The 26,953-nt window shown below is 46.8% G+C and overlaps 1 protein-coding gene across 1 annotated transcript in view; it reads left to right on the top strand.

The window, feature by feature from the left end:
* Positions 1–543: 543 nt before the first annotated feature.
* Positions 544–26,953, top strand: part of TXNDC16 (thioredoxin domain containing 16) — a gene marked incomplete at both ends in the record, with an annotated part of 36,360 nt that continues 9,950 nt past the window's right edge. Inside the window, 14 exons of the mRNA XM_079537301.1 lie at positions 544–712; positions 1,946–2,028; positions 3,076–3,149; positions 4,531–4,605; positions 4,949–5,070; positions 5,229–5,319; positions 7,865–8,021; positions 9,193–9,359; positions 10,688–10,748; positions 12,120–12,261; positions 13,366–13,512; positions 15,859–15,918; positions 22,932–23,100; positions 23,766–23,902. Of these exons, the coding sequence (XP_079393427.1) occupies positions 544–712; positions 1,946–2,028; positions 3,076–3,149; positions 4,531–4,605; positions 4,949–5,070; positions 5,229–5,319; positions 7,865–8,021; positions 9,193–9,359; positions 10,688–10,748; positions 12,120–12,261; positions 13,366–13,512; positions 15,859–15,918; positions 22,932–23,100; positions 23,766–23,902 (1,654 nt within the window). The remainder of the gene's footprint in view (positions 713–1,945; positions 2,029–3,075; positions 3,150–4,530; positions 4,606–4,948; positions 5,071–5,228; positions 5,320–7,864; positions 8,022–9,192; positions 9,360–10,687; positions 10,749–12,119; positions 12,262–13,365; positions 13,513–15,858; positions 15,919–22,931; positions 23,101–23,765; positions 23,903–26,953) is intronic.

The raw sequence follows: 26,953 nt of genomic DNA, 5'->3' as shown, positions 1-26,953 counted from the left end.
AACTGGGGAATTAGGAGGCAAGAAGTTGTTTTTTCATCCTGTAGTCAGAGCTTGTTGTCCATATCTCTCCATAGCCCTTTAATCCAAGTGGGAGGAATTACACAGCTGCGGCAAGGCACCTTGGGGAACGCTGCTGGTGAAGCCTGGCGGCTGGCTTGCACACTTGGTCTTGGCTTCATTCTCTCAGGCATCTCACAACTTTTCTTGGCTTTCCTCCCAGACATCTCCATGTAGGATCCTGGAGTGGGAGGGAGGCTGCCAGGCCTGTCCTGCAGCCTGGTGTGTGTCATAGATTTTGCTCCAGTGTCACTGGTGACAGAAAAAAGTAAGGAGGGATTGAGCAAGGCATGACACAGAGCAGTCTGGACAAACCCCTCTGCCATTTGGTTTGTAAATTACAGTCATGCTCCACCTATCTGAACAGAAAACATCCATATACATGTTCATATACATGTTACGTGTGTGCATATATATATATTTATGTTTTGTATATCTGTTTGTTTTCCAGTTGTGGCTCTTCTATGCCTGTAGCTGATAATAACCATGTCAGCTCAGGAGGACAGATGGGTTTCTTCCTTCTCTTTCCTGCTCTTCTGTGCTGTCTCCATTCCAATGCTGGGAAGTGCAAGTCTGCTGCAGGAGTTGAGCCCCCACGAGTATTTCAGTGGCTTGCAAGCTAGCAAGGCTTCCTTGGCTTATTTCAGCCATACTGGTATGTATTCAATAGCATGCATTTACGTGAGCCTGGGTTTTCAGGGAAGACTCATGTTAGAGTGTGTGTGAAAGTGGAATAATGAAGGGTCAATTCCTGAACTTTTTAAATGCAAAGCTATTTTGAAGAGCTGGCAAACTTCACTGGCAAATCTATGTTTGCACAGCTCCTGAGTAGTCCTTATAGACAAAGGTGTCTGGGGCTGAGATCTTTCCTGCTTGTGTCCCTAGACACACTCCTTCAAGCCTTTTCGTTAATCTTCCAGATGCCCTGTAAGGAGCTGCTCCCTGAAATGGGCTGTATTTCTTTTGCAGAGCACCTCCCAGAGTAATTACAAGGAGATCTATTACTCTGCCTTTCTTGTTCTGCTCCTCCATGCCCCCCATGTGTGGTTTTCCAGAGATGTGGGCAGAGACACCAACACAGCTCCCACATCAGTACTGAGGGGCAGGCTGGGTGTGTCAGAAAGGAAAGTGGGCAGCCTGCAGGCGTTCGTGCTATTGCCCACAGTCAGTTTTGTTTCTTAAACACCTTATTCTGAGTAAGAGCAGGGCCACATTATGAGTGCTGTATCACTGCATGGCAGCAGGATACTCTTGAGGACCCTGTGAGGACTTGCTGCCCAGCAGAACGATGCGCATCTAACAAAACCACTTCCAGTCCTGTCTTCCTTCGGCCAGCTCCCAGCCAAATCCCTTCACACAGCTCCACCTTCAGCATGCTGCAGCTCCCTATTTGTTCCTGCTCAGGCCTGCACGAATGTCCTGATCATGTTTGCTAGGGGACCTCAGCATGCTGTTACCATGCCAGAGCACAGACAGTGCCCTGCAGGCAGTAACAGGGGACATGAGCAGTTACTAGTGGCACCTGCAAAAGCCTGCATGCAGCATCCTTGAGCATCCTCACTGCTGCTCAGTGCAGCTGTAGTGCTTTGCAGTGTGTCCTGCAGCACAGAGCAAAGGATGTCATGCTGCTTAGGGATCTCTGGCATCTTGGAAGTTATAGTGGCTTGGAGGACTCCAGTCCATCTGAATTTAAAGATCATTCATAAGGGATATCTACACTGATGCCCATCCTTCCCCTTGTCACAGGCAGACTGTGATCCTGGTCTGACCAGGGAGTGAAATACTCCCAGAAAGGCTAACATTGCCAGAGAGAAAAGGGTTGTTCTGCTCTTTCGCTTCCTTGTCTGTAATGGGAAGGGACTAAAACCAGCTTTTTTTGGTGTTTCAGTTTCTCCTGGTGCCCAGCCCTTCTTGGAACAGATTGAAAACTCGGTTGAGGCTCTGCACGACTATGGCATTTCAGTGGTGAAGGTGAACAAGAACAAGGAGTGGGACAGAGTATTTCTGCAGGGCTGACTGTGGGGTTGACAGAAATTGTCTGCACCTACCTTGGGTGATGGAAAGTAGAGGGACCCCACAAGAAAGTGGGTTCTGGCTGCAGCAAAGCATCCAATTTTTTCCCTTGCCTTGGCCACAGCTGATGAATCAAAAGCATCACATCTTCTTGTTGTGGGTTGTGTCACACCTTCTGCCTGTGGGGCAGGGGCAGATTCCTTTATCTGAGGAAGACTTTATGTTGTCCACACTCCATGATTAGCATCCATGGATGTGAGGAATATTTAACTCCTCAGATTTTTCTTGAAAATTGGCCTTTGCTGTGGGAAGCCTCATGTATCGAGCGTGGCTGGCTCGTCTAATCTGATTTCCCAAGTATGTCATGTGTGGTGTTGCATGGTTATTGCTGTGTACCTTAAACATGGTACAGGGAAGAGTATGATCCCCACTGTGTTACACAAGAGAGCCTGCTGATACACCCAGAGTATGAGACCTTCACAACTCAGTCTTGCTTGTGCACTAGGAGAGAAGAAGGTTGAGCTATGAAGAGTGTTGGATGGGATCAGATCACTTCCTTTCCATACAGTGCAGTAAATGCTGAACAGATTTTTTTTTTTTAGTGAAACCTTATGCAGATTTAGGAGAGCAGACTATAAATGTGGGCAAGTACAGTTAGATTTTGTAAGAAGTATTTTTATATGTGTGTGTGTGTGTGTGTATTTCATTGCCTCCAGGTACAAACTGAGTTCAATAAGCAAGTAGTGGTCTGTCCCTTTGAATGTACTTGGCAGATCACAAGATCTCTTAATGCTGTCTGACCCAAATTAAGGGCTGAGGAACTGAAATACAAATTCCAGTCCGCACCACTGGACTCTGTTCATCTTACTGTGTGATTGTATTTTCTATCCTGGGCAGGTTTGAAAAGGCTAGTACTTACATTCTGGAATGGGAGAAAGCTGTGGTGCTGTGTGTTTGTCATCATTTGTGGAGGTGAGTGACTGATGACATGCTTTTAATGTCTAGGTCAAGTGTCCCAAAGAGGATGTCTCAAGATACTGTGGAAAAGAGAATGCGTTAAGGAAAGCCTACCTGTTCAGGTAAGGGGGAGCTGTCTGACCTCCACATGTGATTGCTTTTAAGTACAAAGGTTTGGATGAAATGCTAAGAGGGAGTAGAGATGTCTGCATAGGAAGAGAGGAGCCATGAGGATAGCAGTGGCATAGAGAGTTCAGGAAAACGTTTGTAGTATCATAGAGTCCCAGAATGGTTGGGTTGGAAGGAACTTTAAAACTCACCCAGCTCCAACCCCTGCCGTGGGCTGATTGCCACCCACCAGACCAGGCTGCTCAGGGCCCCATCCAGCCTGGCTTTGAATGCCTCCAGGGATTGGGCAGCTGTGCCAGGGCTTTACTGCCCTCTGAGGAAAAAGTTGCCTCCTAACATTCAATTTAAATCTCTTCTTAAAAGGAAGGTTTAAAACCATTCCCCCTTGTCCTATTGCTAACTGCCTGTGTAAAAAGTCAGTCTCCCTTTTGTTTATAAGCTCTCCTTAAGTACTGGAAGGCTGCAATGAGGTCTCCCCAGAGCCTTCTCTTCCCCAGGCTGAACAAGCCCAGCTCCTTCAGCCTTTCTTCATAGGAGAGGTGTTCTAGGCCTCTGAGTACCTTTGTGGCTCTCCTCTGGACCTTCTCCAACAGCTCCATGTCTTTGCTATGCTGGGAGCTGCAGGCCTGGATGCAGTACTGCAGATGGGGCCTCACAAGGGCAGAGCAGAGGGGCACAATCCCCTCCCTGTCCTGCTGCCACCTCTCTTTTGATGCAGCCCAGGATGCAGTTGGCCTTCCAGCCTCTCATCCACCAGAACCCCCACGTCCTTCTCCACAGAGCTGCTCTCAATGAGTTCTTTTCCCAGTCTGCAAACATATCTGGAATTGAAAGTTTTCCTAGAAGGTCCAAAACACGGAAATTGGATGCTTTGTCCTCATCACGAAACCCCCTTTCCTGCCCTGTGTTCTTTTTTAGCAGCACATTCCTGTTCTGTTACAAGAAACAACCAGACAAATCTTCTGTCAAGTGTTCTATCCTGGGGACTCCCACCACCGAGTCCCTCAGGGCTGCATTCAGTGTGCTAAATTTCAGATCCAGTCCAAGAAATAAACATTCTTTGGTGCTCTTCCTATTGGTCTGATTAGTTCATCTACCTTAGGTGGGAATGTTTAGCTCTTGATCCCTCCATGGATTGTGAGCTGGAAGCTTTCCATATATCAGGTAGGGGGCTTTTGCAAACCTGATGTGCTCAGTTCTCATTGATGGTTGTACGTGACAGAGGAGGAGCAGCTCCTAGGAAGTGCCCAAATTCAGTCCTGACATTTTTTCCCCAGCAGATACCAGGAGTTGTTCTACGCAGCAGGAATGAGTTTAGTATGTATAGCTAATCCTGCGTGGTTTCTTTGGTGACACTCTTTCTTCCCTCCCCAGAGGTAACGTTCTGATCAGAGAATTCCCTACTGACGCCTTGTTTGATGTGAACTCCATTGTTGCTAATGTTCTTTTGTGAGTATGGACAAGATTGATCTCTGTGAAATCATTTATTGCTTATTTTTACTTGTTGATAGAAAGTTCTGCATAAATAGAAACTCCACATATTCCTGAGGCTGCTTTCAGCCAAGCAGAAGGCTTGGCTTCTCACTTTGGTCTGGTTTGGCCCTGTTAAATCTGTGTCCTCCAAATGATGGCTCACCAGTACACATCTGGCCAGCTGTGTTTGGCTGTTAGTCTTGCATCTGCAAGTAAGAAGCTGGAGCTTTTCCTCTGTATTTTTTTCCAGTCATGCTTATGTAGCTGCATATTTTCTCCTAAAAGAAAACAGTTGGTAACGAGTTTTTTGGCTTCTCAGTGCCCTGCTGTTTAATGAAGTTAAGTATGTTGAAACACCGACGGATCTTCAGAACATAGAAAATGCACTGAAAGGGAAATCAAACATGGTCTTCGCATATGTACCAGCTACTGGAACAGCAGGTATGAACTATTTTTCACCTTTGCTCTCCTGGAGCCCTTTTTTTTCTAAGATGGAAGAGAGTTTTTGAAAGAATCTTGCAAATGGAGAATAGAAAGGTGTAAAGGGGAGCTCTGGAGTGAGCTGCAGCAGTGAATTAGTCGTGCTTTTCTCTTTGCAGAGCACAGAGCTGTGATGGAGGTGGCTTTTGTCTATGGAACTGTCCACCAGTTTGTTCTAACAACTGAGGCAACGCTGCTGAAAGACACTGGGTATGTCCAAATACTGCTTGCTCTTGGTTTCTCAGATTGTCACATCAAATCTTGGGTTGGCATCATTGCTGGCTCGTGTGGGAGAAAAATCACTTTCATTAGAAGTGAACCTCTCAGCCTGAGTTTAAAGTGTCTAAATATTGCCAGGCCTGTTACACATTAGGCTCACTGCTGGCCTCTTGCTGAGCTAAAGAATGAGACATCATTTCCAGTGAAAGAGCAACTTGGGTTACTCAAGGGTATTTAGAAATCTTCTTTCCATCCAGCTGGCAATATTGACTGTTCTCAGCACTCTTGAATGTCAGTGAGATCAAAGCCCACATAAGCATTTTGCACCTCAAGGTGAAAGAGTCTGCCACGGATAACGGTAGGATAACAACTAAGGATGCACAGTCAGATCTCTTTTGCTTTTCCAATGCCAGTTGCTGCTTGTGTACCTGGATTTGGACTAGCCAAGTCATTTGTGACTGCTCATGAATGGGATTTTACAGGAGAGGAGCCCACCATCTCCCTTCCTTGGCTAACTGGTCAAATCTCAGCCGTGGACTCCCTGGAAATTTAATAAAAACCAAATCTGGCACAGTGGGTGAAGTCATACTGGAGTCACTGCAGGACAGGTGTGCCTTTCCTACTGAGACCTTCTTGATCCTCCCCCCATGCAGCTGGGATACACCAGAAGGCCTGGGCTGGTAGCTCCCTGATTTTCATAGAGGCTGCTGATGTTATGATCTGATATATATAGCTGATGTTATAATCTCAAGACACACTCAGCCCCAAGTCTGCCTCGTTCTTTATTGAACAAGTCTGGCCAGATGAGAAGTGTAGGAACTGCTATGGTGAGCCTGAGCAAAGCCCTCCCAGCTCTCTTACCTCATGCCCTGGCCTCTGATGCTTAGCAAGGGATATGAGGAAACAAGTGTGCTGCATGCAGCATCACACCTTCTGGTAGTCAAAGGCTGCTGGACTTTTAGAGATGGAAGCTGAACGTGTATCATGATGTTAACAACAATTAGACTTTTTTAAAAAAAACAATGTCACCAGTAATCACAGCTTCAGTAGCAGTGAGTTCTGCAGTTTGACTTCATGAGATGGTGCTCCCCGCAGTGCTGTAGTTGAAACTTCCCATCTGATGGCTTCACTGGAGCTGGTCAGCTCACACCATCCCTTCTGTAACAGGAGGAGCTGGGTTAGAAGAGCAGATCCTTTAATCCTGCTGGAGCAGATCTGGAAGAGGGTCACCAGCTCATGGGAATGGTGCTCCTCACCACTGAGGCTGAGGGAGCTGGGGTCAGTCAGCGTGGAGAAGAGAAGGCTGTGGGGAGACCTCATTGCGGCCTGTCAGTACTCGAAGGGAGCTTATTAATAGAAGGGAGATAGAGATAGGACAAGTGGGAATGGCTTTAAACTAAAAGAGGGGAGATTTGAGTTAGATGTAAGGAGGAAATTGTTAGAAGGCAGTGAGGCCCTGGCAGTGCTGCTCAGACAAGCCGTGGGTGCCACATCCCTGGAGGCATTCAGGGCCAGGCTCAACGGGGTCCTGGGCACCCTGATCTGGTGGGGGACAATCAGCCCAAGGCAAGGAGTGTCGCCAGATGAACGTTAAGGTCCTTTCCAGCCCAAACCATCCTGTGATTCTATGATTCTGCAATTCTAATGCGAGTTGCTGGCATGCTATACTGCAGTCGGGAAGCTGGGAGGGAGAAAGTGGGAATATCAGATAGCATGATGTACCTTCAGCAAAACATTTATACAGCAGCTCGATTGTTTTCACGTCCCATCCTTGCTGGATCGTGATCAGGGATGGCGTTTTGTGGCAGCCACTAGATGGCACGGTTGTCATTTGGACAGGATGTGGCTTTATCCTTCCAAAAGCAGAGAGAACAGCCGTCAGGCTTTGGTGTCTTAATGCAGCACCTCGCTCTTCCGTGGAGAGATCTCACAGCCCTTTACAAACAAAGGTGATCCCTAGTTTAGAGACGGTGGAATGAATGCAGAGGACATCCTAAAGCTGACCCACGGGCTAACCCCTCTGCAGGTGTTGGTACCAGAAACCACAAGCCAGGGAGCCACATAGGGAACCTGATTTCACTGCTTCCTTTGGGATAGCCAAAACCAAAGCTGATTAAAAGGTGAGATATTCCTTATGCAGTATGTAAGGTGTCATCAGTGAGGTAAAATACACGAGTGAACTTGTATGCCAGCTGTTCTCCTGCCAGGGTCCTTACTGCAGTAGCATGGCTGGTCAGACTGAAAAAAAGCTTTATTTTGTGTCCTTTTAAGCTGAGACAACTGTTCTTGGATTGAGGTCATTTATACTTGGTAAGCCTGAGTTTTCATTTGATAGTGAACACAATTCTGAGCAGTGCCTGAACACAAGTGTACCTTTTGGTAGCAGGGCTCTTGAAGTCCCGAGAGCCAGTCACACCCTGAACTGAAGGATCATCTCCCTTGTAAAACATGGCAGCAAAATTCTCCTTTTGTTAGGGTGTTTTAAAACCCTGTGGTGGATTACTAGCTCAGTGTGATCTTTGTTTCTCCCTCACAGCAGCAAGGAGCCTGATGTATCAGCTGCCCAGCTGTTGTTCTGCCATTGCCAGCAGGCCGTGGACCTGGCACAGCCCTGCAGGAGGACACCCTTGGAGCAGGATCTGACAGTGCTAAACATCCACAGACACCTCAAACTCATGGGAGCTCCTCTTGTGGTACGATGGGAAAGAGAAATGATGCACTCACTTGGGCTGGACAGTGTGAGGGCAGCTGGGGCAGATGTAAGGATGAGGGAGGTGTGTGCAGAGGACAAGGCAGAGCATGAGAATCTGCCCCCACTCCATTAAGGTTGTGGTAAAGCTCTCAGGCTGAGTTCAGGTGAAGAATAGGCCTGAGCCTGGTTCTGAGCAGCACTTCATTACACTTCCAAATTTTGGTCCTCCTTTTCAGGAATCCCAAGGCCTCCTGTGGTACTGCCAATCTGAGTGGAATTGTGCTTTGTTCAAAATGGGGTGGAGGTGCACCTTTAACTTTGCTGGGACTTCTGGATTCCTCACAGCAGGCTCAGCACCTGGAGGAGGCAGACAGCAGTGTCTGCCATGGGGCAGTGAACTTCAGCAGGGCTCCAGTTCCCACTGGTGACAACTCTGCCCAGCAGAAAGAATGGGTAGATGAGCTGGGAAGGACTCCTTCAGCTGGCCTCTTTGATGAGGCTTGTAAAGAGAAGGCACCTCATTAAGCAGCTGTGTGTTAGAGTGAAGCAGCATGTCGAAGAAAGAAAGGGAAAGGATGCCAGCTTTTGTATTTGACAGGGTTTTCAAACTGCCCCCAGGAATGGCTGCCAGACAAATAGTAATTAATGGAAATTTGAGATCAGGAGTTGCTAGGTCACAAAGAACGTGCATACGAATGCCCAGAGAGGATCGTGAAAGGTTAGAACTATTTAACCAGGCTTGTGTTGGTTCTGCTTCAGTGGATGGTTTAGAATCAGAGCTGGAGGCTTTTACTGGAGATAATCCTTATTTCTGTGACTGCAGAGGACACAGTGGCTCGGGCTGTGCAGGAGATCAGCCTTCCAGGTTACCTGTTGGCCTTAGGAATTGCAGGCTGTGAACCCTCTCCTGGGTTCAGGGAGGAAGTATTTCCCAGCTCTTAATGTCCAACAATTTTTAAACTGATGACAATCTGGTGATTGGTTTTTCCAGCAGTTTTCCTGAGAAAAATGAGACTTCTGTGCTTTCCTTTCCAATTTCTTTTGAGCTCGCTGACCAATTTCAGCAACAAATTCAAACAGATTCTGTTGAAATTGACACCTGGGTGTAAAAGAGCTGAAGTATGTTCAGGTATGTGGAGTCGTGTTGCAGTGTAACCGTGTGTCTCTTCCAGACTGAAGTTGCTGAAGACCCAGAGAAAGTTTCCACTGTTCACTTACAGCTTGGGCTACCGCTTGTGTTCATCCTCAGCCAGAAAGAAACTTATGAGGCAGACAGGAGAACAGCAGAATTTTTGGCCTGGAAACTTCTGGGGAAAGCAGGAGTTGCCATTTTGTCCAGGTAATTGTTTTCTAATGTTTGGAGGATTCTCTTTTTTCTTTTTTTCCTATGCTGTTTCTGAACTTGTTTACTGCACAGCAAGGACGGTGGTATCACAGTCAGAGGGCTTACTCTGATTTGTATGAGAAGCAGCAAGACTAAGTTATATCCTGTGAAAAGATATAATGTTTGAGAACTTCTCCAGAATCAAGTAAGTTTGGTTTCAGACTGTCTGGAAGTGTAGAAATATTTAAGTCTATTGCTGATTTAGAAGTAGAAAAATAGACTATGGGAAACTTCAGAAAGGAAACTTGGAATGCAGAGGCAAAAAGCTTGTATTTTGCCCTTAAATTAAGGACAGAAGGAAATACAGTAAAGGACACGAACTGTGGGTGCTAATGCATGTGCTCGTGAGTGCTGGGTGGTTTTCTGCTCAGTAAATTAGAGAGGGATACCAGAGTTAGGCAACAAGTTTGCTTCCCACGAGGATAGGAATGAGACACTCAGGGTTATGCTGCAAAGATGTGTTGGTTTCCTTTACCCCTGTTTCACAGGCTCAGAAGTGGGCTGCATACAGCGGATCCTGTCTTGCGTCCTCTCCACACCCATCTTGGCTGTGGCCTGCCCATAAGCAGGGCTGGGTGCCTCCATGTGCTTCTTGTGTTTGCAGATGTTTGCAGAGCATCTGGAGGCGTGCACACATGCTGCATGGCTGGCCTGCAGCAGAGCTGTGCACGGAGAGTCAGGCTGCATACATGAGAAACCTGCAGGATGTGACAAGTCAGAAACGCACTCCTGTGAGCAGATGCCCCCTCCTATATTACAGATCTTAGAGGAGGATCCAGCAGCTTTGGGTTAGGGCTGTGAGAGGGCATGTCTTCTCTGCGCCCGTGCTGCTGGCAGCAGTGCGATGGAGGAAGGAGGAGGAAGGATGGGAAGGATGGGTGTGGGCTGTTTTCTGGCTTTCTGCCTTCATGGTATCTCCATGTGCAGAGGCACTTCTTGGCTGCATTTACACGCGAGCTGGAGTCTGCCATCTGAGCAGCTGCACTGGGATGTGGTTACCGATGGATGAGCAAAGGTGTGAGTCACAGAAAGGCAGTTCAGAGCCCTCGGGAAATAGGCATGTTATGCAGCACACGTGGGGTGAGTCCCACCAGGTCACCTGGAACATGTTTCTCCAACACCTACTTTGTGACTGAGCTCCAGCACATACTCTGGGGCCCAGAAACATGACTGTGGGGATGTGGTGCAGCGGAGAGAAGCGTGTGTTTGTCAGGCAGGCATGTTACAGAGTACAAACCCTGCGTATCATCACACCATCTAATGTTCACTCTGTATTTTGGAAGGGACCGGGTGAATTTGAACATTCTGCGGCGGACCAACGTTGCTCTCAAAACACCGGATGAGGTTTGATGGATTTCTTTATCATACAAATCTTATTTCCTATCTGGAAATGCTGCTCTTGAAAGTGTATTAAGGTGTTGCTCACCTCTTGTATTTGATGGCCTTCAAAGAAGCTCAAGGGGATGTATCTTCCCATAGCTGTGTGCATGCGTTTGGAGCTGCCTGAGCTTGATGCTGCAGAGGAATTGTGCCTGCTTGCAGGAGATAAATGGAAGTGTTTATTTTGGGTTCTAATCAGAGAGTGATCTCTCTGTTGTACAGTAAGTCAGTGTGAGATTGTGAAGGTAGTATTGCAAGAGTAAATTCCCACCAGATTTGAACTTCCAAAGGCTCTTGGCCCCTTAGGAAAGGAGTTCAAAAGATGGAAGAGGAAACGAGCATGAAACTAAGAGCCAAGAAAGCAAACAACCAAAAGTCTGTGCTGAACTGATGTAACCAAATGCCTCTGGTAGTGATCTGGGAAAAGGGCAGGGCCTAAATTAAAAGAGGCTGATCGAGATGAGCTAAACTCTGGAGGGGCCTGACCCACCTTGTGAGGCAACAAATGGCAGGGAACAGACGTTGCCCCGAATGACTTGAACTGTCACACTTGTGATTGCAAATGTACACGATCAGACCTGAATCTGAGTGTCCCCTGAGGGCTTCCCCTGACCTGCTGAGAGATGTGCGTGGTGTGTTTCTCCTCTTAGAACCAATGGGAGGTGCCAGCAGTTTGTCATTTCTCTCAGTTCATTATAAAATTCATTTTCTCTGAAGTGCCTCTTCCTGAGACAGTGCCAGAACTGGTTTTAAAGCTGACACGGCCTCATTTCTGAGAAATAAATTTTGCACTTTTCTTTCCGTGGGTTGGCAGTCCATTACACTTGGGGACATTCTTTGTTGAGCTACGTGAGATAAAAGATCATCTGTGTGTTTTCCCAGTCCATGATGGGCTTCTCTGGCTAACCTGACCCACCTAGGCTAGGGACCAGGCAGCACAGTGGACACCATGCTTGTACCTCAGCTCCCTCATTCACTGTTTGGCCTCTGGGTTTTTTCACACAGTAGCTCTGTGTTAAGGTGTTGGGAGGTGGAGCACATGTTCACTTTCACCACTCCAGTTACAGACACAAAATCCCACATAGCTACAATTACTTCCTGAAAAGGAAATAGCAGTCTGGAATGAAAAGAAAACTAATGTGCAGGTGAAACTGGGCCAAAGAACCACATCCCTGGTTTGGTAGCTTTGGGAATCTGTTGATATATCCCAGAAACAAGAAGCTAGATGGTGAGAGGGAACTTTAAAATCCCTCTCCATTAGAATTCCCTATTTGGAGTTTCATTTGCAGATGATAGAAGAGACACAGAGTGATGTTTTGTTCCTGTTTCCTTTAGGGAGTGCCAATCAAATACCTGGTCTTGGAAGACACGGAGGAAGTTATAACTCTGGTGGAAGATAAGAGCAAGGTTAAACAAATCCAGGAGAATGAGGATGAAGATGAGGAAGATGAGGATGAAAAAGAGAATGACAATCAAGGTGTGTAACTAGAAAGTGAAAAGCCAATTATCACCGATAATTAGGGCATGCAATCAGCAACTCCTAGAGACACGCAGAGTTAAAGCATTCGAGAACACTCTTGCAAATCCATGGCAAGCTGTCTGTTTGAAGGGAAGTTGCAGAGGAGACAGAGCCAGGCTGTCTTCAGTGTTGCCCAGTGCCAGGACAAGAGGTGATGGGCACAAAGTGGAACACAAGAGGATCCATCAGGAAATGCTTTTTTACAGTGTGAGTGACAGAGCACTGGCACAGATTGCCCAGAGAGGCTGTGGAATCTCCTCTTTGGAGATCTTCTAAAGCCAGCCAGGCATGGGCCTGGGCAGCCTGCTCTGGGTGTCCCTGCTTGAGCAGGGGTTGGACCAGCTGGCCTCAAGGTCCCTGCCAGCCTCAACTGATCTGTCATGCTGTCACTATGATTATCACAGTCACGTGATGTCTGTACAAACTGGCTTTTTCATTCTCTGCAGATCACTGGAGCTTCATGACAGATAGGTGTAATTTTTAGGGCAAACACCGTGAGCAAACACAACACGCTGTTGTGATTGGAACAGTTGCAGAGATCCGGCATGAGGGAGGAGCTGCTGATGTTTGGTCGGGTCCAGCTTCTGTCCAAGCTTCAGAAGAAGCGTAGGATTTACTAGTCAGTCCCTTTGGGAAGGTTTGAGACGTGTTTTTGTAACAGCTGTTTCAGACTTGCATTCCTCAGGGAGAAAACAGTGGCTCCTACAATGCTTTCTTGAATATATTTGTTTCCCGTACAGAATTGTTTTTGTTTTGAAGACAAAGTGACACAGCAGCATGGAAGATCAAATATCCAGCATGTTTAAGACCTGTGTTCAATTTTGAGGATACAGCTGGGCAGTGGTGTGAGGTGGCATAGGAGCATTTTGATGAGCTTGTGTGTATATCAATGAGATTGTCTCTTTTCCTTCCATTCCCCCAGTAAGGTGATTACTTAATCTCTAATTGACAGTCACCACGTGTCTGCTGAGAGGTGGTGGTTTCCTAAAATGTTCCAATGAGGTTGCAGGCAGGGGGCTGCAGTTTCCTGTGTCCTGTGTGCTCATGCTTTTCTCCATGCAGACATGCAGGATGATCAGGTGGTGGAAGCAGTTTCCAGGGACAAGAAGCGAGAGCTGCCCCTGGATCAGATCCTTACCCTGACAGAAGAGACCTTTCACTCTGCCATGGTGGAAGCTGCCCAGACAGTGGTGCTGTTTTATGCCAGCTGTGAGTATGACTGTACTTGTGCTGCTCACTACACTTTCCAGTGTGATAATCCACACTTGTAGACAAGTGTAAATGATAAATGTGCTGCATCCTGTCCTATGGGCCCTCACCCAGTGTTTTGGGTTTAACATCTACCCGGTGTAGATGTTAGCTCTAACAGTAGATTAGATCGGTTCCTTTCATTGGCTGATATTCTTTGAAGATGGTATCTATCAGTATAAAGCACGTCAGTGTTTGTAGGTTTTCCATCTTCCTTTTTCAGGGACCAAATCATAGAATCATAGAATCACCAAGGTTGGAAAAGGCCTCTAAGATCATCCAGTCCAACCTATCACCAATATTTTCCACTAAGCCCTGTCCCTCAGTACAACATCTAAATGTCTCTTGAACATCTCCAGGGATGGTGACTCCACCACCTCCCTGGGCAGCCCATTGCAGTGCCTGACCACTCTCTCGAAGAATTATTTCCTAACATCCAATCTGGATCTCCCCTGGTGCAACTTGAGGTCATTCCCTTTCATCCTATCACTAGTTACATGGGAAAAGAAGCTGACCCCCACCTCACTACAACCTCCCTTCAGATAGCTGTGGAGAGCAATAAGGTCTCCCCTGAGCCTCCTCTTCTCCACACTGAACAATCCCAGCTCCCTCAGCTGCTCCTCATCAGGCTTGTGCTCCAGACCGCTCACCACTTTCATTGCCCTTCTCTGGACACACTCCAGGGCCTCAATGTCTTTCTTGTAGTGAGGGGCCCAAAACTGAACACAATACTCGAGGTGCAGCCTCACCAGTGCTGAGTACAGAAGGAAACTTACTTCCCTGCTCCTGCTGGTGACACTACTTCTGATGCAAGCCAGGATGCCATTGGCCTTCTTGGCCACCTGAGCACACTGCTGGCTCATGTTCAGCCCAGTGTTGACCAATACCCCCAGGTCTGTTTCTTCTGCGCACTCTTCCATCTACTCTGCCCCAGTCCTGTAGCGCTGCCTGGGGTTGTTGTGGCCAAAGTGCAGGACCTTGCATTTGGCCTTATTGAACCTCATCCCATTGGCTTCAGCCCAGATATCCAGCCTGTCCAAATCGCTCTGTAGGGCCTTCCTTCCCCCGGGCAGATTGACATTTCTTGCCAGCTTGTTGGTCATCTGCAGGCTTACTGCACCCAGTGCCCCCATCCAGGTCATCAGTAAAGATACTGAGCAGGACAGGCCCCAGCACCGACCCCTGGGGAACACCACTCATGGCCGGTCGCCAGCTGGATGTAACTCCATCCCCCACCACTCTCTGGGCCCGGCCCTCCAGCCAGTTCTCTATCCAGCCAAGAGTGCATCTGTCCAAGGCACGGGCTGTCAGCTTCTGCAGGAGAATGCTGTGGAGGACAGTGTCAAAGGCTTTGCTGAAGTCTAGACCACATCAACAGCCTTTCCCTCATCCACCAGACGGGTCACTAGATGATAGAAGGAGATCGGGTTGGTCAGTCAGGATCTGCCTTCCATGAACTCATGCTGGCTAGGCCTTATCCCCTGCTGCCCTGCAATGCTATGTCATCTCCTTCAAGACAATTTGCTCCATAACCTTCCCAGGGACCGAGGTCAGACTAACAGGCCTGTAGTTCCCCTGATCCCCCTTACGACCCTTTTTGTGGATGAGAGTCACACTGGCAAGCCTTTGATCCTCCAGTTGACCAAGAAAGCAGATAGATGCTGGAAAGTGGCTTGGCTATCACTTCTGTCAGCTTCCTTAGCACCTTGGGTGGATCCCATCTGGCCCCATGGTGGTCCAGGTGGAGTAGTAGGTCTCTAACTGTTTCCATCTGAGCTGCGGAGATTTTATTCTACTCCCCATCTGGGATTTCAAGGTCAGGGGGTAAAGTACCCCAAGGATAACAGGTCTGATTTTTAAAGACAGACATCAAGGCATTGAGAACCTCAACCTTTTCCTTATCCTCAGTGGTCACATTCCCAGTGACCACTGGGAAAAGTAAAGGATGGAGATTCTCCTTAGCCTTCCTCTTACTGTTAAAAAACATTTGCAAAAAAGTTTTTTTGTTCTGTTTTACCCCAGCAGCCAAGTTGAGTTCACACTGGGCTTTTGCTTTTCTAATTTTTTCTCTGCAAGACAAACATGAGACAAGAAGAAAAATGAGAGTGACTTCATGAGATAGGCTAGGGAGCCTAGTTGCTCTCTTCTGCAGAAACATGAAGTCCAATTTTCTTTATTTCTTTCAAAGTCTTTCAGAGCTTCAAGTGCCATAGATGCAGAAAATCATCATGTAACACTGTCAAAGAGCACAGTGGGGTTGTTCATCGCCTATATGCAACTCAGGGCTGCTTCTCCTCTGTGTTTCAGGGGAGGCAGTGTCCCTGGCAGTGCTACAGTCTTACACAGAGGTGGCTGATCACCTGAAAGGTAAGGTGCCACAGGTCTGAGTGCTTGTACAGCTGGTCTGCGTCTGCCCTGATAGTACACACCAAAAAGCTGGAAAGACATTGGTGGTGTCTTGCTCACTCACCTAGAATCTACTCCTTTTCAGTTCCCAAACTCTTAAGGAAGGCATTCCCATGTTAAATTGCTTAGGAAGAGAATTTGTTTCTCTAGCAATATTTGCAGTCCCTTTGCGCTTCTGTGAAGTCATGGGACTGGCAGTGCAACCCTGTGCGGCCACCTGGTGCTGTTGGTGTAAACTGGTACACACACCAGCTGCCCAAACCACCCTTCAGCTGGGACTGTGATGTTCATGGGCACAGGCATTTCATCACCAGAAGCAGTGAGCGACACAGCACGGGTTTGAAGGTGGAGGGTCCAGCAGCAGACACCGTAGTCTGTATGAGAGGAACAGGATCCTGTTGGTGCCCTTCAGTACTGTGTCCAGTCAGGGTAAAGATGCACTGCATGTTGCACAGCGTGAGGCTCGAGGGCCAATTCAGTGTTTGCCAGGGAGGGGTGGTACATCAAGTCTCCTGCTTTCAGAAATCACAAGATGGTTATTTGATCTGTAGCAGAGTGGTACTGGCCCAGGTTTTGGTAGAAGCATAATAGACAGGCGGGGGCAGGCCCAGATCCATGGGGCAGAAAGAATTTAGAATGACTATGCCTTCAGGGCCTGTAGACTGGGTTAATTACATGGGAAGTCTCACAGGCAACCACAGAATGCCAAAAATAATAGATGACAGCAAAGGATCAGTAACATTTAAAGGCAACACACATCAGGTAATGCACTAGTAAAGACAGAAGGGACTGGTCCTTCAGGAGCACCTGTGATGCTTCCTGGGTGATCTAAGTACTGATTCAGCTTAATTCAGGGCTTCAGCCCTGTCCCCCTCTATAATCAGTGGAAAGAGGTGTGCTCTTCTGCACTGCTAGCAGGCTTGTATGGGCTCAGTTCTAGAGATGCCTGTCCTTCCCTCTAACTGCAGGAGGTAAGCAAGTGGCTTCATCCCTTCATTTCAGCACAGTGAGGAAGTTGAGTGGATCTAAGTCTGAGCTGTTCTTGCAGCCCTGGAGGTAGCTGGTGCGTTCTTTGTTGTTTTTTTTTTCCTTCTTCATCAAGGCTGATTTCTCCTAGTTGCTGATTTCTCCTAGTAGCTCCTTGCTTCTTGAGGTGCTCCCCTGGAACTGGATGATGCCTTTTCCTGCAAACTTCAGGCAGGATTCAGGCTGAGCTCTCAGCAGAGGGAAAATGTATAGAGTGTGCAGAGGACCCAGACAGTTTTCTGAGAAGTGGCTGTTTGCAAGAAACCCTCCTGGGAACACTGAGGGCAGTGCTGTCATTTGAAGGAAAGTGGTTCTGCTTTACTGATTTTCATAAAAGGAATGTCATCATCAGCTTTGATCTGAGCTGATAGCCCAGAAATAAACTGGAAAACTCAGGGAGGGTTATCATCGTTAGAGGGGTTATGGTTATTGATGATTTGGGGTTTCTTTAGACTTTCCAGCTGTTAAACCAGCTAGAGTAACAAACTGGGAGAGGCGGTGGATGAAACCCTGCCTCTTCCTGAGTCAGTGGCCAAACTGTGGCTGACTGTGTGAGGCTAAGCTCCCACCATCTGTTGCTTTAATCATCTGATAACAATCTTGGTACATGGATGAAGCCAAAGGCAGATTCTCAAGAAAGATTATGAACTGATTGAAGTCAAAGCCTTTCCTCTGTGATCAGTGAGGTCCAGCTGAAGACTCCCAGGCCAGATGTGACCTGTGGAATGACTCCTGTTTGTTCTCCCTGTTGTGACCTTGGAAAGGATGGAGAATGGTTGCTTTTGGATCTGAAGTGAGTTTGCTGCAAGATGTGACTTTATATCTGCTGCTGGGAGAGTCTTGGTTACAAAGATGTCTGCTGGGTACCTGGAAGTCCTAAAAGGATGTGAATTCCCAGGCTCTTTTTTATGGCCAGGATGAGGTGTTTCTGGTCTGGGAATTAGGGTGGGCTGGAGTCAAGAGGTTAAAGAATCCAGAAGTTATAACAGATCAGACAGAGCAGAGGCCGTATCAATGTGAATGTCCCAGTGCAGGGGGCATAGCCTGATGGAAGTCTGAATCTGTGAACTCCCAGGTAGGAATCAGAGTCAGGGGATCCAGAGCTGGGTTTGGGGTTAGCAGGAGAGTGATGCAGGGTTGGGCAAGGTGATTGGGAAGATACACCAGTGCAAGGGGCAGAAGTCTGCATCAGGAAGAAGAGCTTGAGCTATGCAGGACAGTGAGAATTAAACACGGGCTGTTGCTCTGGGGCAATTTCTCAGCTCCCCCAGTAGTACAGGTATCTGCTGTTCAGGGTGAAACCCCTCCCAAGGGCTCAGAAGCCAAGATCAGCTGTTTGAGGCATGAGTCAGCTACGCTAGAAGCACGTTTTTAGATAGATACAGGATGAGGTCCCACTTTTGATGCCAATTTTCCATGGAAAATGGCACTGAGAATAGGCCATCGAAATAAAGAGGGTGCAGAGGAGGCTGGAGGCTGGGATGACCCCATGAATCATCCAGTAACAAACAGTCAGCAGATCATCATCAAATGAAGTTTACAGCCCTCCAAGTGTTTTCTCTTTGTTAAGAGATCCGATCAAATGAGAGATCAAGAGAAACACCTTTGTCTTGCTGAAAAGAGCACATTTTCTGCTCTTGCACTGAGAGTGTGCCATTCTCTTTGCACTGAGGCTAACCAGGGCAGCTCTTGTTTTCTTATGTAAAACGTAAATCTATGAAAGCAGCCCCCCTGCAACAGAAGGCTGTGAAGGTGTGACAGGGTCACTGTATTTCTCAGATGTTTCATTAGCCTTTTTTGCAAAGGTAGGAGGAAACCACTACAAAAGAAGAGCAATATGCTGAAAAACTGAGCTGAAAAACAATTTTCCTTCCCTCTCCTGATGCTTGTGGGGTCTTCAGAGACAGAGATCTGAAGTTGTAGTTCTAACTTATGTTAAAAAAGACCTGTGTGATTTAGCACACAGAATTGAGTCACAGAATATCCTGAATTGGGAGGGACCCACAAAGATCACTGAGTCCAACTCCTGGCTCCATACAGCCACCCAAAACCCAGCCCTATATTCTGAGAGCACTGTGCAAATGTTCCTTCAACTTGGGCTGTGACCACTGCCCTGGGAAGCATGTTCCAGGCCGACCATCTTCTGCCAAAGGTTCTTTTCCTAAGCCCCAACCTGACCCTCCCCAACGCAGCTCTGTGCCGTTCCCTTGGGTCCTATTGCTGTCACCAGAGAGAAGAGATCAGATTGTCACATTCCTTTTGAACTCTGCTTCCATACCCAAAGCTGTGATGTGGTCTGAGAGGGGCCCTCTGACCCAGGATCTGCCAGAACACCAAATGCCATTCATTTTCTGTTAGCACATACATTAGATATGTGAGACATCAACAGCTGGTGGGCTGTGAGATTCTCTGGCATGCTTTCCTGCAGTGATGCTGTGCAGGTAGCCATTTCCCTTTCTGCACTGGATTCCTCCTCTTGAAGTGCAACACTTCACAGATAACTTAATTCTCTTTCATCTTGTAGACTTCAGACCAGCTCTCAAAGTTGTAAATGCCAGTCCTGCTCTCCAAAGGCCTAACTGCTTAAGGGAGTCTTGATTTTTTGCATATCCTGCACTGTTCCTTGTAGCTTTCAATGATCATCTTGTCCTTGTTTTAGAAGACCCTTCCAACAGAAGTTCTCTCCGTCGCCGGTTTGAATAGCACCTAAAATCATAGAAAGGAAGTATCCCCTGTTTCTCCTTCAACTTTCATCCCATCCAGCAGCTCAGCAGTGACCACAGGGCTGTGCTGCCTTTTGCTGAGTTACTCAACTCCTGAAACTGCTGTGTGTTTGGTAATTAATAACACGGTGCAGCTTGGGATGGCGGAGTGGTCATCCCATACACAGCATTCCTCAGGCCAGCTGGGGCTTCCTTGGGGGATCTTGGTCATTCTTGGTACATAATCCCCCAAGGTGGTATCCAAATACTTTAAATCCCATTTGGAGGACCTCAGAGGAGCCTTGCAGTTTTAACAAGACATCAAAGCTCAGTTTGCGTGCCACTTTTTATTCTGTGTTGGGCAAGACACAAAATTATGTGGTAACAGTTGATGAGAACCAGCCATACCAGATCAGAGGTGTGAAATAAATCCCAGGGCAGGCTTTTAAATTGAGATGTTATTTCACAGCCTGGAGAATGACACAAACCATTTCTGCTCTCTTGGAGTGTTTTGACAGCTCTGGACTGTCTGAGTGGAATTGCAGACCAGTAGTTCTGTGCTGCTACTTGCTTCTTCTGTCCATACATTTGACACAAGGCAGAACAGCGGTGAACTCCTCCTGTGAAAGAGCTGCAAAGCAGAACCGAAAAAGAAAGCTGTATAAAACGGTCTGGTGAGATGTCAAGGATGCAGAGCTTTGGGATGGGAAATCACATAGAGGTCACTTGTGTCTTTACCCATCTTTGGGGAGCCTTGCCAATCCCTGACAGAAATTTCTAACTTGTGATTAAAACCCTTCAGTAAGTGTTCTGCCTAAGACTTGCCTATGCTTGGTTCTCAGGAGCTAATTTTAATACTTGGTCAAGCCTCTCTGCCTGGGGATAAACTGTTGCTTGTCTTTTCCCAGCTGGCAACTGAGAGAGATCCCACCGTCACCTCAGGACCAGACTTTGCATGTTCTTAGGTTTTATTGTTTCCCTTTCCCAGGCAATTTCTGTTAGGAAGAAACACCCCTTTTCTTCAGGAGACGTCTTTTAAACACCTCTCTCGCTCAGATTTTCTCTCAGCTGCGTACACCTTTCAAAAACGTGTTTTCCAGCTTGCACGAAGGCTCGATGGGTCCTGCAAAAGCATCACCAGAAAAAAATACAAGAGCATCCTTTTCCTTCCGTATTTTGCAGATGCTGTTGAGAGTTCATCCAAGGATGAGCTTTGCCCTTATCTGCAGCACTAATGATATATGTCAATCCTGTTCTTCGTTACAGAGTGTTGCATTTGCTCTTCAAATCTTTCTGACCCTCTGAATCTAGGATCATCTGCTGGATGTGTGTTTTTCCATCATCCAGGCCTCTAGTGAAAGCAGTGATCAGAATCAAACCCAGGGCACACAGAGAAGAAGGCTTGGTTGCTTTGATCTGCTGTAGTCTTCGTGAGAAATCCTCATCGTCTGCCCTTGCCCTGGTTTCTGAAGGACACAACATCTTGCAGTGACCTGCTTCCACGTGTGTCCCTGTCTCAGCGTTTCATCCCATCTTTCCCATGCAACTGTTGAATCTTGTTCAAACAAATTTAGCAAAGGTATAAAGATCTCTGAGATACTGCATTCCTGCAGTGGGCATGAACGACGCATGGCCTGAGGACTGTACACAGCCCTGCTGTCATTGGTCAAACCTGCAGGTAGGTAAGAGGCAGGTCAGGCAAGGCAGCAGCCAGGAGGTTGTGGCTACTGAGGCCAGTGATCACCTGCTGGCCATTTAGCACACACTTAGCAGTGGACTAGCAGCAGCTTTCACCCAGCCTGCAGATGAAAGGAAGCTGATAGGGACGTGCTGAAGTTGCAGGTGCTCTGTCTTGGGCTCGGGGGAAGTATGCAAGAGAACAGCATTCATCTGTTTCATTGCTTACAGATCCCTTTTTATCACACTGATGATTAAAAGGCTTTTTTAGTACTCGTCTAAGAAATCACATTTGGACTGACTGCTCTGTAGTTCCCAAGCATTGGGAAAGTTCCTTTTCCAGTTCCTTTCCCAGTTACCTACTTGTAAAACCCCAGCCTCTTAGGGGCCTGAAGTACCTGCTGGTGCCTTGGAGATGAGCATCTTGCATAGGTACAATAGAGCGAAAGCCATCAGATTGCCAGATTGCATTGCAGTTTGTTTATGTGACCTTTAACTTCTCACTGTGTATTTAGCTCCACGTTTTAGGTAAATTAGATACTTTTCAATACCGGGCACCTCGTTAAATAAAAAAGCCTTGAATGACAGGATGGTTTAGGTTGGAAAGGATCTCTGGAGGTCATCGGGATCCTCCTGTGTTCTGGTTTTTGCCTGTTGCCTCTTTTGCTGGCAGTGAGCTCAGAACTCCAGGTGCCTCACCAGTGCTGGGCAGAGGAAAGTATGACCTCCTTTGACCTGCTTTGTGTCATACAGCCCAGGATGCCATTGGCCTTCTTAGCAGAAGCAGCATAGGACTGGTCATGTTTGACTTACTGCCCACCAGCATCCCCAGGTTCCCTTCAGCAGAGCTGCCTTCTAGCTGGATGGTCCCCAGCATGTGGTTGTGTCTGGGGCTGTTCCTCCCCATGTGCATCAGCCTCTTCCATGCCAAGCTTTACTTTCCCTCTTTTTCTCCTGTAAGCAAGGGCCTGCCTGGTTTCTTTGTCTTAGCCTTATTCATGAAGTATTTCCAGCACCTGTTCTTACTGCCATATATACTTCTGGATGTTTGCCTCAGGCTTTCATTGCATCCAGATGTGAATGTTTCTGGGTATTTCTTTCTGAGAAGTGAAAGCTGCCACTTCCCTGGGTTTAATCTCTCTGTGGTCTATTGTTTTAATCCATTCACACCTGCTGGAATATTTAATATAGTAGTAGTCTGGAAATAATTGCTTTTATATTCAATGCTGTACGGCATGTCCATGGATAACTTCAAGAGGGAGACAGCATGGACTGGAAGGGATTGCTTATTTTGGGCTGGATTTTGACATCCTGCCTACACAGAGCAGCATTTCACTCCAGGAATGATTGAGTAACGTTTCAGTGGTCACCTGGATGTGCTCCATGTACGTGCAGTGTGCTAGCATCCAGCTTCGTAGGATGCACACCAAAGCAAATAGGAGTTCTGGTATGTTAATACAAACATATACAGTAGCATCCAAAAAAGTTCACATAGCTCCCTTTTCCAAGCATTTCACTTTCTCTTTTCTTTTTTTCTTACTATTTCTATGTGTTTGTTTTCCATTCTAGGAACTCAGGGGATTTTGCTGTCTCGAGTAAACTGCTGGGACTGGCCTGGTGTTTGCACAATGGAGAATGTCACTCAGTTTCCTACCATAAAGATTTACAAGAAGGGAGAGCAACCAATAACATACAGTGGCATGTTGGGAACTGAAGAACTGACCAGTTTCATCGTGTTGTAAGTGCCTTTTAATGAGTCCCCACACTGTAACACTGGCACATCTACCAGATGATGTTTTGGATACTTTGTGGCCTGTGTAACGGCATTCCATTTTGGAAAAATGTCAGATCCTGTTACAGACCTGATTTGGAAATTAGTTTTATAACTTTCTGTGCTTTTCTTTGTCAAAAACATCTCTCCTTGGACAATACATCATCTGTCGTCACTTTTCCTCTCTCTCTCTCTACAGAATTCCTTCTCAGTTATTTTTAATGTGGATCCCCATCCAGGGGTGGGGTGTGAACCTAAGGTGAATGGCAAAATATATGAATATGGTCCATATGAATGGCAGAACCCTCGTTGGTTTTATTGGAAGCACAGCCGAGCCCTTACTCTAAACCAAGTGATCTCTGCAGGTTAGCTGAGGGATGCCAGACTGTTCTGTGTGCAGAAAGGATCTCAGAGCATGCAGGTTGGCTTAGGGCTATTCTCTTCACCACAACCAGTCCCAGTGCCTTTCAGTGCCTAGATGTTGCCTTTCCTTCCCAGAGGCAGCTGGTTTTGTTCTCTATTGAGATCAAATGGCTGTCACATTGGGTTAGGGAAGAGTTGTAATGAGGATTTTGTCTCTTCATCCCAAAAGTGAAGAAGGCAGCCCACGTTGTTTGTCTGCCTTTCTATAGGAGTCAAGTCTCTTGCCCTCTGAAGCTGGCAACAATTGATGAAGCAGAACAGTATTTAAGAGGAGAGCTTCCATCTCAGCTGTCATCCTATCGCCACTCTTTTGTTCTGGGAGTATTCAACACAGCCACAAGTAAAGGTGAGTGTGATTTTATGGCTTAAGCATTTGAATTTAATTGCTGACCAGAGATGGTTGATTTCAGATGCTTGGGAAGTTCTCCATGTTTCATTTTCTCTAAGGAACCAATCATGTTTGCTCACGTGAAAGCCTACCTGGCACCACCTTTCTTGGCTTTTGTAAGTAGAAGATTGGGGTAATTCCATATGTGGCACCTAAAGTTTATATGCTGACATCAGCCAGCAACTGTGGATGTATTTACTATATCCACTGTGCTGGCATGTGACAGCCCTGACAGGTCTTGGAGGCGTGCTTGGACCAGTACAAAACAACAATTCCATGATGACCTGTCCCAGGGCTGCACAGCTGTCTGCACAAAGAGGTGTTTTCACAAACAGCCAATCTGAATTTACTTAGCCACAATTTCGCTGTCCCTGTTGTATTTCCTGTCCCTTACCATGAAAAGGCTGCCTCTATCCTCTTCATTTGAGTCCCCTTCAAAGGAGCTGTAAGCTGCTCTCAAATCTCTTCTCAGCCTCTGACTGAACAAGCCCAGACTCATCAGTCTTTTCAGTGGAAAGAAAGCTCTTTCCACTGTTGCATTGGTGGTTATCTCACTGACTCCTCCTCTTGCAAATGTGGGAGTCTCAACTTGAAACTGGCATGGAGTCTGAAATATAAAAAAAAGCAGTGAGGTAAAATGCAAAGTTCTTGCATCAAACAGGAATGATGTGCTACCAAGCCTCTGAAATCCTTCTCTGGATTTTGCAATAGGTGAGCCCAGTTTCTGCAGTGGTTGGTCCCAGCTGTAAGTGCTAAGCACAGTTGCTAGAAGGAGTGTTCTGAACTTATCTTAATTTATCTCACATTGTATTCTTGGTCAGTGTCATCCTGGTCAATGCTAGGAATGCAGGGTGGCTGAAACTTGGAGTTGTGCCTCTCCTGTCTGTTACATAGAGTGCTGCACCAGCATGGCAATCAGACATGTTAATGAGGAAAAGGGAATAAAGTCAGTCTAGAAAAGGAATGTCATGTGATGCTTCCATCATATCCACAGTGGGCAGATAGGATCTTCCAGCCCCACAGTCTCCAATTTACCACTATCTCTAGGAGTCACTGTGCTAAAAGGGGGGGACGTTTTTATGATCTTTGTCAAGATCAAAATTTCAGACTGTTTTTCTTTTTGAAGACCCAGCGTGCCTGTAACCTTTGGTTAAATGCAGTAAATCTAATGAGTTGCATGAGGAGGTTCAGAGGGAATCCACTGTGCTCAGAGATAAGAACAGAAGAAAATGGCAGTAAACATTTGGGCTTTGTTCACCAAGCCAGGTAACATCAAGCATGCCTTCCTTCTTCTGGAGGGCCTGTGTCTAAGTGTTAAATTTAGCAGAAAATCTTACTGGTCTCAAAAAAACTTTCAAACATTTTTCCCTAGTTTTCATCAGCTGAGCTCTGGAATCATCCTTTTATTCCATGTATTCCATTCTCTGCAGCAGTGGTGCCTGTGTTAGCCCAGATGACAGCACTGCAGACAGCATGTGATCTGTGAGACGAGTTCTTTGCAGGGAACCTGCCTGGATCCAGATGGCACTGTGAGCTCAGACTATTTATGTACAGAAGATGTTCCTTTCCTTCTAGACCTTCTGTCTTTGGAAACACAGGGCTTGGAGGCTTCCAAACAGCTCTGTATGGAACCCACAAGGTTTCCTCCTCCCCTGGGGCACGCTCAGGCTGCAATCTAGAATGGCATCTGCAGTCTGGGTAACTCAGCCACAGATGCCAAGGGAGAAGAAAGATGGGATGCTTTCTCAGTGTGTAGCCTGAGGGATAGCTGAGTGTCACACAGTATAATCTGAGGGAGCAGAGATTTGGAGCCAGCTGTTTGGCACCAAACCCAGACCAGGAGTCAGGGAAACCACGTTGCTGTCCTGAACAGCCTGCAGACTTCTCTGGAAGTTTTATAATTATGTTCTCATAGCAAAAATTCCTGTTGTTACCTGAACCAGCAACATGTCACGTCATTGCCATTTCCAGCTAACTGAAGTCCAGTTAAACGAAGCTCTGGATTTTTTCCATCACTTAGTGTGAGAACTATATTAAGAAACTCAATGGATGTGAGCTAGAAGAGTTTTGTCAGAAAAATCATAATAGAAATGGATTGCAGAGAGATACAGTGTATTACCAGGGCAGGGAATGAGCATTTTCCTGGAAAATGGGAGAACTTTACAGGGGTTTATTTGCTACTCAGAAGCACATTTGGAATTAGGGCTGTGTCCTAAGACGTGCAGCAGTGGTTTAAGAACACACCTGTGCTCCTCAGATTTCTGGTAACGTTGTAGGGCTTGCCAAGCATCGGTGTAAATGAAGCATTAAACATTGCTTTGTCTGTGCACAGGCTGCTCACTTCAACTCGTGATCAGACTTAGGTTGGGGCAGAATAAAGAAAGGACCCACATGACCCATATTTTTTTCTCTCCAGCATGGCAACAGCAGACATTTAGGAATGGAATTACATGTTCAGAGGGATTTCTTTCCCTGGCAGCATGGAACTAGACTCCAGGAATCATCATTCAGGATCTTAGTCTAGAAATCTCCCTCCTGCTTTGTATCTAATGGCTTGTGTTGGCATAATCAGAATCTCTGCCTGGTATCCACAGCATGCCTTGGCAGTGAGTTTATTTTGTGGAGGATTTTACACATGGCTGTGAATTTCCTGTTTTCCAGTAACTGCTGCCCAAGCATTGTGTGGGCTGCTGGATATTGTGTTAGAAGAGATGATGAAGGATTGATCCCCGTTCACTTCTTCTGAGATCTTGTGTTGCCTGTCCATTGTCACCCAGCAGGCACAGTGAACACCAGCAAAAGGAAGAAAGCAGCTTAGCTTCAAGCTTTCACTCAATAAAGAAAGCAAAGTACTACACAATCTACCATCTCATATAGTTTTCAGGATAAGTAGCTCTTAGGAAGTGCTCTGTATCTGCTGTGGAACTGTGTGCATGTAGGTTGTCTTGCACAGAACTACGAGGCTGCTGTGTGGGACGCTGGGTCTGTCACAAATCGTCCCCAAAATGC

Source organism: Tetrao urogallus, assembly GCF_951394365.1.
Source record: "Tetrao urogallus genome assembly, chromosome: 6".
Classification (NCBI taxonomy): domain Eukaryota; kingdom Metazoa; phylum Chordata; class Aves; order Galliformes; family Phasianidae; genus Tetrao; species Tetrao urogallus.
Note: the sequence above shows the minus strand (reverse complement) of the source record. Positions and strands in the feature narration are given on the sequence as shown.